Here is a 10,000-nt window from a genome sequence, read left to right on the forward strand (position 1 = left end):
TAATCAACTCCTATTTCTCATCACGCGCTCATGGATCTGTTTGGAAATATGCAATACTAAATACTAATGCACACCATAGTGTGACACTATATAGAGTAATCTTTCTTATGTCCCTGTTTTCAGGGCAGTGTTTCTCTGAAGGAGCTGAACGTCCGGCCGCTGGAGGTGTTCATGTGCAGCGTCTTGAAGAAGCAGGGTTACGGTGAAGGTTTCCGCTGGCTGTCGCAGTACATCGACTGATTACACACTCCTGCTCCCACATCATCAGCAATAACACACCTTGATTCAATCATTTACTGTACTTTAGTGGATATCTTAATGTTTGGGGTTTGTCATTTTCAGGTTTGTCCGTGTATTGATTTTAGAGAGGGAAATACATTCATTCACACAATGCAGATTTTTAATGCAGGAGCACAAGCAGGTCGGAGGAGTTTCTGGATTAAAAGCCTGCAATTACAGATCAGCTCAGAAATACTGATTTTAAACAAACAAAAAGTGATAGCAAATGACTGATGCACAATATTTTTGTCTTGTTTTCCAGTAGAAATATCTAAATGTTCTTAAATCAACATATATTTGCATGAGAAGCAATGTGATTTAAGGTATTACTTATTGTTTAATGAAACATTTAATAAAACTAAAGGAGGTTATTGCTTAATCTTTGGGCTAAGAAAAATATATTTAAAAAACAAGTTATGTAATTTATACAAATATTTATTGTAATAAATATTTGCATATTTATTAACATTTTAAATAAAATAAAACAGACTTTATTGCTTAGTCTTTCGGCCAAGAAAGAATATATATTTTAATTAAATATGATTTATGCAATTATTTAGTTTAATACACACATTTACACTTTTATATAAAAAAAAAACAATTGCATAAACTTAATTTAAATTTGTATTTTAACTTTTAAGTACAATAATCTAAATATACAATTTTAAGAGATTTGATTTGAACAAGTTTGGATATTTTTACTGGATAGCCAGAATACGTATTGATCTGATTGGGAAAATTATTTAAATTCTTGCATCTTCTGAATAATTTATTTGGGCTTTAATCTTAAATTTTTGATTTAAGTTCCACTGTTACACTTCAGTGTTTAGTATTAATTTATCCTCATTCATCTGTAGACAGTACAAATATCTAAACACTCTTAAATCAAGATAATTTGGCATGAGCAGCAGTGATTGAAGGTAATTTTCATATATTCTTTTACTAAAAAAATTAAAATAAAAACTAAGACTTAATATTTGGATTAAGACATGAAAATAGATTAATAATTCAAAGTTACTCCAAACTTTTATTTACTAAAATAAATAGATCTTAATTTTAGCACGTTTGGATATTTGCACTAAACAACAGGAAAAAGTATTGAGTCAAAAATAATAATTCTTCTGAATAATCTCATTTAATTGGACTTTAAATCGAGATATTTTTGCATGAGCGGCAGTGATTTAACATATTTTTATATCTTCTTTTAATTAAAAAATAACTTAAAACTAAGACCTAATTGCTTAATATTTCGACTAAGACATGTAAAAATATATCAATAATTCAGAGTTAGTTTTTTGTAATTTTACATCTAAATATACATACATATAAATATATCTTAATAAAAAAAAATAAAGAATTCATAAAATTCTTCTGAATAATCTAATTTAATTGGGCTTTAATCTAAGTTATGATTTAATTTCCTCTGTTATACTTCAGTGTTCAGTATTAATTTAGCCTCATTCGTCTATAGACAGTACAAATTAATAAATATTCCTAAATCAAGATATTTTTGCATGTGATAGTAATTTATGACATTTTTCATTTCTTATTAAAAAAATAGATCAAAGTTAAGACTTAACAGCTTAATCTTTGGACTAAGACATGAAAGAATATGTTAATAATTCAAAGTTACTCCAATCTCCAAACTTTTGTAATTTTACTTATTTAAAAATAATAATAATAATAATATTTTACATGTTAGCACATTTGGATAATTGTACTGAACAACCAGAATAAGTATGGAGTCAAAAATCATTTAAATTCTTCTGAATAATCTAATTTAAGTGGACTTTAATCTAAATTTTGATTTAATTTCCACTGTTATACTTGAGTGTTTAGTATTAATTTAGCCTCATTCATCAATAGACAGTACAAATATTTTTCAAATTAAACAGTAAATCAAAGTAAAGCTTAATTGCTTAATCTTTGGACTAAAAAAAGTTCAAATATAATAATAATAATATTAAATGATGATGATAATAATAATAATTTTAAACAAATATCTAAACATTCCTAAATCAAGGTTTTTTGCATGAGCAGCAGTAATTTAAAATATTTTCCATTCATTTTATTTAAAAGTAAAATCAAAATGAAGGATTACTTGATTAATCTTTGGACTTAGACATGTAAAAATAAAATATAATTCAAAGTTACTCCAATCTCCAAACTTTTATTTTGTAATCTCGCATTTAATATACATGCAGTTTAATTCTAGCACGTTAGGATTTTGTACTGAACAATCAGAAAAGGGTATTTAATCTCATTTAATTGGACTTTAATCTTATTATTTTATTTAATTTCCACTGTTATACTTCAGTGTTTAGTTTTTATTTAGCCTCATTCATCTGTAAACAGAACAAATATCTAAATATTCTTGAATTGAGATATTTTTGCACGAGCAGCAGTGATTTAAGTTATTTTTCATATTTTGTTTATTGAAATACAATAAAAACTAAGACTTAATTGCTTAATTTTGGACCAAAAAAAGTTAAAATATATTAATAATAAATAATAATAGTTTTTTTTTCAATCTCCAAACTTTTATGTTGTAAAATAAATAGATCTTAATTTTAGCAAGTTTAGATATTTGTACTGAACAACAAGAAAAAGTATAAAATAGTTATTAATTAATTTTTTTTGAATAATTCAATCTATTTGGGCATTAATCCTACGGTTTTAATTTGCACTGTCATACTTGAGTGTTTAGTATTAAAAGCCTCATTCACCTATAAACTATGACGATTTGTATTATACAGTATATTCTACTGTACAGTGATCGTGTAGATAATGTTCATATAGTGCTGGATGTCAGTGTATGTCTGCAGATGCTCTACTGTATATGTTTTATCAGACGCCGTTGGTGTTTGTTGATCATCAGATGAAGCTTTGTGTCTGATAGGAGAAAACCGACGGCAGACTTTTGGGGAAAAAAAACAACTGTAAATATTGTATAATGGAGTATAAATGTTTTTATTGTCGATAGCCTTGAGTGTACAGCAACCCATCGTACAGACTGTAAACATCTATAAACTGTCAATATTTTGAAGAGTATTTTGATTTTCTCTATTTGTTCATTATTATGTTGTTGATATTATGTTGTGCACAATTTCAATAGAATGAAAATAATCTGGGTTTTAATAGTCTTTGTGAACCGAAAGCTGCAGAGACTTTTATTGTAGTATGTTAATGTACTTACAATTGAAACATGAATATTGAGTAGGGGGCGGGGTTTTGAGGCCAACTAACAGAAGATGGGCGTGGCTACAAGTATTGTGGCTTAACTACTGAAAACCCTAATGAAATAAAACAATCTAATAATACTATGAGTAATAACAACTAAATGCAGAAGCAAATGTTTCGATTTTGAAGATTACCCAAACAACTTATAATATAGCCTAAAGTATTGAACTTAAACATATTTAGCAGCTTTTTTATATACAGCCAAAATAAAACACTTTCTCCAGAAGAAAAAAAATATTATAGGAAATACTGAGAGCTTAAAAAGATGAATTGTTTGGCTAAAGAATAATAATAATATTAATAATAATAATAATGTGTGAACAATGTATTTTGTATTTTGATTTCAAACAGACCAAGATCCCAATTACAACTAAATTAATTGCGAGTACTTATTGCCTCATAACGCAAAAACACCTGCTATAAATTAAAATATATTGTTTATTTCACTCTAAAAACATGGGGTTATCTTTTCTACACAAATCTTGGGTTGAGGCATTTGGGGGTTATTTTCAGAGTCTTGGGTAGTTTCAACCAAGCTCTTTGGGTCAAATTAACTCACAGCAGGGGCTGAATGATACCACATATTATATACCAATTAGTTTAAATGCAACGAAAATAGTGTAACATAAACGCAGATTCCTTTGCATTAAATTAAGATTGTAATTGTAATAAAAGCTGCACATCCCCACTGTACTTCAGTGACGCCGAGTGGCTGGGTCATCTTTTGCGGGCATTTTTGGATCTAATTAACCTAGTATTTAAGTAAAAATACCATTTATTGGACAGAAAAAAACAACTCGTTTACGGGGTTAAAAATAATAACCCAATTACTTGGGTTAATTTAACCCCTCATGTGTTCTGTCCCATATTTACCCAGCAATAGGGTTAAAAATAACCCAATTTGGGTAGTTTTTAACCCTGTGTTTGAGAGTGTATATGACTAGGTGTTAAAATAATCCAAAAGAAAGGCAAAATAACATACCTTATTTTAATTATTATTGTAAATATGTGCAAACTTAGTAGAAGAATACATTTCACAACAATTATGAACAAATAAAGCAAAATAAAAATGAGAGAAATTATATTAGTTATACAGTTAAAGTGCAAACAGATGCCAGGGCTAAAACAAATAGGAAAGATAATAATCAATAAAGTAAACATTTATTTAATCAAATTAAATGTACATAATGCTTTATATGTTTGTTTGTTTATTTCTGTTTCTAATGCTACACAGCAATATTGTTTAAACTCCTTTACAAAATGTTCACAATTTGTCTTCGCTTTGGCCCATTTCTTGACATGGGTATGGTATTTTCCGAGTAACATTAATAGCTGTATAAGAAAATGAGACTTTTATTGTAGTATGTTAATGTACTTACAATTTAAACATGAATATTGAGTAGGGGGCGGGGTGTTGGAGCCAACTAACATAAGATGGGTGTGGCGACGAGTATTGTGGCTTAACTGAAAACCCTAACGAAATAAAACAAACTAATAATACTTATAGTAATAACAACTAAATGCAGAAGCAAATGTTTAGATTTTGACGATTACCCAAACAATATACAATATTGACCTTAAACATGTATATATTTTAACAGCTTTTCCAATCAGAAAAAATCAATCCAAAATAATCTTACACATTGAGAAAAAAAAGTTACTTTTTCTTTGTCAATACCACAAAAATCGGAAAATAACTTACCTGTCCGCCCATGCGTGTTATGACGCATCATCGGTCGGCCATTTTGGAAAGAAAAACATAAACATTGTCCAGAACGAAACTCGCATATTTTGCTGATTATTGCTGGTGAAAACGATCAATATCGTCATGTTTTGGGTGTACTAATCCGTTAGGCTGGAATAAAAACATCCAGACTGGCAAATCAAGCAGAAGCGATATAATTAATAAAAGTTCGTAACTTTCGTGGTCAACCTGAAGCCGTAATTACGATGCAAGAATTTAGACAACATCGTTATCATTCATGTTTGGACAACTAGATGAAATATTAGACTAATATCTTCAATAATACTGCTCATACTACGCTCTGTCCTCACCTATCCATCCTGCCATTGTGAATCTCCAACAGCTGAATGGAATGATGCTAATTACAGGGGGGGTTACCCACTCATTAACGATAGAATTCCCCCGAAGGACGTCATGTTTGTGCTATCTTAACTTTGTTTAAAAATATACTTACAGCTAAATTTCTATATAGCCAATATCTGCCCAAAAAAAAAGTATTTATTTCTGGTCATCCTATCCAGACTATTTTCACTATACATTTCTATTAATTAATATATTGCTTTTTAATTTCAAATTCATATATGTCTATTTTTAAAGAGACCAATTTTATTTTCAGGTATTTAATAAGCATGCATGTGCCCTTTTAAGAACTCTATATATTTACATTGCATGCAAGACTCTTGGTGTGAGTCTTATAACTTGCAGTTATTTAAATTACGCAACACTTGTCTCTATGTATTTTCTTTGTAAAAGTGTTCTTTTACTACCCTGCTAAAAAATCCAGCTTAAACCAGCCTAGGCTGGTGGGCTGGTTTTAGCTGGTCGACCGGGCTGGTTTTAGAGGGGTTTTGGCCATTTCCAGGCTGGTTTCCAGCCATTTACAGCCTGGTCTTAGCTGGTCAGGCTGGAAAATGACCAGCTAAATCCAGCTAAAACCAGCTTGACCAGCCTGGTTTAAGCTGGACATAGCTGGTTTTGGCTGGGCTCCCAGCCTGGCTAGGCTGGTCAAGCTGATTTTAGCTGGTCATCTCCCAGCCTAACCAGCTAAGACCAGGCTGGAAGTGGCCAAAACCCCTCTAAAACCAGCCTGGTTGACCAGCTAAAACCAGCCAACCAGCCTAGGCTGGTTTAAGCTGGATTTTTCAGCAGGGATATATATTACTTTTTGTAAAAAAAAAAAAAAAAAAGCTTGGGGATTGGGTAAGCTAAATTGTCCATAGTGTTTGTGAATGAGTGTGTATGAGTGTTTCCTAGAGATGGGTTGTAGCTGGAAGGGCATCCGCTGCGTAAAACATATGCTGGATAAGTTGGCGGTTCATTCCACTGTGGCGACCCCTGATTAATAAAGGGACGTAGCCGGAAAAAACATGAATGAAAATGTTTAATCGACACCCTGAAAACACAAAATGCTTTCCCTTGAGTGGGCGTGGTTTCAGGACTACCAATGGACACGCCACCAGCCCCGCCCATTTCCAAAGATTTTAATTACTTATTTGAGTTATTTGGTGGTTGTTCTTTATATAAACTCTCTAACACACTCAGAACACGTTTTAAATATCACTTTACCCACACTTTAACTCAAATTTAATGTTGAGCTCCTCATCATACCAGCAGGAGGCAGCAGACATTAAGTCAGAGTTATCTTAAAGAGATATTCTTTTTCCTTCAGCTTAGTCTTTTTATTAAGGGTCGCCACAGTGGAAGGAACCGCTAACTAGTCCAGCATATGTTTTACACAGCGGATGCCCTTCCAGCTGCAATCAAGTACTGGGAAACACCCATACACACTCATTCACACACTCATACACTACGGCCAGTTTAGTTGATCAATTCCCCTATAGTGCATGTGTTTGGACTGTGGGGGAAACCAGAGCACCTGGAGGAAACACGGGGAGAACATGCAAACTCCACACAGAAACACCAACTAACCCATCCGGGACTTGAACCAGCGACCTTCTTGCTGTAAGGCGACGGTGCTAACCACTGAGCCACCGTGCCGCCCATCTTAAAGAGACAGTACAAGCACATATTGCATTAGAACCCTTGCATTGGTGATGTGATTCGCAGATATTGAGATTTTGATTTCCAGACTCTGTTAAATAAATCAGACACACACAGACAATATTGACAGTGTTTTATTCCACACGTCACCATCAGCCACAGCCTCAACATCCGACAACACATTTTGACAGGAAGAGATTTCGCCATTAGACTATCATGCAATATGAAAAATAAAGCATTTTCTAGCTGAGAGCATTTGCATAATCAACAATGTTCATCAACCATAACACATAATGAACCCACTGCACATTCATGTGAAACAGACGTCGAGTCGTACATTCAGGAGACAGAGCTGTGCAATATGACCACATATACAGATGAGGCCAGAGTTATTGGCCCTCCTCTAAAATTGGAATTCTTTTATATTTTTATATAATTTATATACAATTTCTGAGATTTCTTCAACACATTTCCTATAATAATAGTTTTAATAACTCTAATAACTGATTTATTTCCTCTCTGCCATGATGACAGCACAATATATTAGACTAGATGTTCTTCAAGACACTAGTATTCAGCTTAAAGTGACATTTAAAGGCTTCACTAGGGTAATTAGGGTAAAGTTAGGGTAATTAGGCAAGTCATTGTATAACAGTGGTTTGTTCTGGAGACAATCAAACACTAATATTGCTGAAGGGGCCAATAATATTGACATTAAAATGGCTTTAAAATAATTAAAAATAATTAATTAATAATTAATTTAAGACTTTCTCCAGAAGAACAAATATTAGAGGAAATACTGTGAACAATGCCTGAATCTGTTCAACATCATTTGGGAAATATTTGAAGAAGAAAAAAAATGTTATTATTGTTATGAGGATATGAGATGTCTTTAGATTTTAGTCATACTGCTCAGCCTAGTCTGAAATCATCACTTATATTTCACATGTCAATCATAAATCATAACAGTTACATTCCTTTGATCTGACTGGATCATCTCTTTGAAGCTTTTCTGATCAGCAGAGACAAACACAGATAAAATAGTCTCAAAATTAATACAAGAGTCAGCTGATTCTAGAACTGTGGGAAGATTTTACATCTTCAAGATCAATATCGTTTAAAAATTACATTATTGATATTAAAAGAGTGACATCTATTCATTTTCATTCATTCCCTTTGTTTTCCTTCAGCTCGGTCCACCAGCATATGTTTTACACAGTGGATGTCCTTCCAGCTGCAACCCAGTACTGGGAAACACCCATACACACTCATATTCTCACACACACTCATACACTACGGCAAATGTAGTTCACCAATTCCCCTATAGCGCATGTGTTTGGACTGTGGGGGAAACCGAAGCACCCAGAGGAAACCCACACCAACACAGGGAGAACATGCAAACTCCACACAGAAACACCAACTGACCCAGCTGGGACTCGAACCAGCAACCTTCTTGCTGTGCCGCCCTGCTGCCCTTATTTTTATTAAAATACTATTATTTAAATTTCATTGATTTTATTTTTGGCTTAGTCCCTTTATTTATCTGCGGTTGCCACAGCGGAATGAACCACCAACTTATCCAGCATATGTTTTACGCAGCGGATTCCCTTCCAGCTGCAACCCATCTCTGGGAAACATCCACACACACTTATTTACTACGGACAATTTTAGCCTACCCAATTCACCTGTACTGCATGTGTTTGGACTGTGGGGGAAACAAGAACACCAGGAGAAAACGCAGGAGAACATGCAAACTCAACACAAACATGCCAACTGACCCAGCCAAAGCAATACCTACTACGCCACTGCGTTGCTGTTATTAAAATTTGTAAATTTTAAATAACAACAGGGTGGCGCAGTGGGTAGCACTGTCGCCTCACAGCAAGAAGGTCGCTGGATCGAGTCCTGTCTGGGTCAGTTAGTGTTTCAGTGTGGAGTTTGCATGTTCTCCCGTGTTGGCGTAGGTTTCCCCCACAGTCCAAAACACATGCGCTATAGGGAAGTCGATGAACTAAATTGGCCGTAGTGTATGAGTGTGTGTGTAAATGAGTGTGTATGGGTGTTTCCCAGTACTGGGTTGCAGCTGGAAGGACATCCGTCGTGTAAAACATATGCTGGAATAGTTGGCGGTTCACTCCACTGTGGCGACTCCTGATGATTAAAAGGATTAAGCCGAAGGAATGTATGAAATTTAATAGATATCACTCTTTTAATATCAATAATGTTATTTTTAAAAGATATTGATCTTAAATATATGCTGGAATAGTTGGTGGTTCATTCTGCTGTGGCAACCCCTAATGAATAAAGGGACTGAGCTGAAGGAAAATGAAAAAATGCACAAAAACAACACAAGTTGGTTATCTCTAAAACTTAAAGTTTGTATGTGTGTTTATCTTGAAAATATGTACTTAAACACACTATAATGAGGCTAATGTACAAATAATTACAAATACAATATGAACTGATTTATTCATAACCTGATTCATTTCAACAAAATGCACATAAACAATATCAAAAGCAAGATTTATTTTTAAACACACCACTTTCCCTCTGTTCTGTGCTCATTTATGATTACAAAACAGTGGTACACTTCTGAACCTTACTCAGATTGTTTTTATGCAAATTTAATTATGTTTATGCAAATTAGCTTGTGGTGGAATTTACATGTTTTTGTTTGGAGTGTGATTGAGGAAACTGATTTTAAGACTAATTTAGCGTCTCGTCTGCTCTGAAAGC

The 10,000-nt window shown here is 33.2% G+C and overlaps 3 protein-coding genes across 3 annotated transcripts in view; 1 reads left to right on the forward strand and 2 right to left on the reverse strand.

The window, feature by feature from the left end:
- sar1aa (secretion associated, Ras related GTPase 1Aa) overlaps nt 1-3,330 on the forward strand; it is a 15,212-nt gene extending 11,882 nt beyond the window's left edge. Inside the window, exon 7 of the mRNA XM_073918972.1 lies at nt 124-3,330. Within this exon, the coding sequence (XP_073775073.1) occupies nt 124-240 (117 nt within the window). The 3' untranslated portion in view covers nt 241-3,330. The remainder of the gene's footprint in view (nt 1-123) is intronic.
- Nucleotides 1-10,000, reverse strand: part of ascc1 (activating signal cointegrator 1 complex subunit 1) — a 192,131-nt gene that overhangs the window by 143,424 nt on the left and 38,707 nt on the right. The window lies entirely within an intron of this gene.
- Nucleotides 9,710-10,000, reverse strand: part of LOC141376894 (testican-2-like) — a 21,993-nt gene continuing 21,702 nt past the window's right edge. Inside the window, exon 10 of the mRNA XM_073918965.1 lies at nt 9,710-10,000. This exon is cut by the window's right edge and continues 834 nt beyond it. The gene's annotated coding sequence lies outside the window, so the exon portion shown is untranslated.

This window comes from Danio rerio, chromosome 12, assembly GCF_049306965.1.
Source record: "Danio rerio strain Tuebingen ecotype United States chromosome 12, GRCz12tu, whole genome shotgun sequence".
NCBI lineage: Eukaryota > Metazoa > Chordata > Actinopteri > Cypriniformes > Danionidae > Danio > Danio rerio.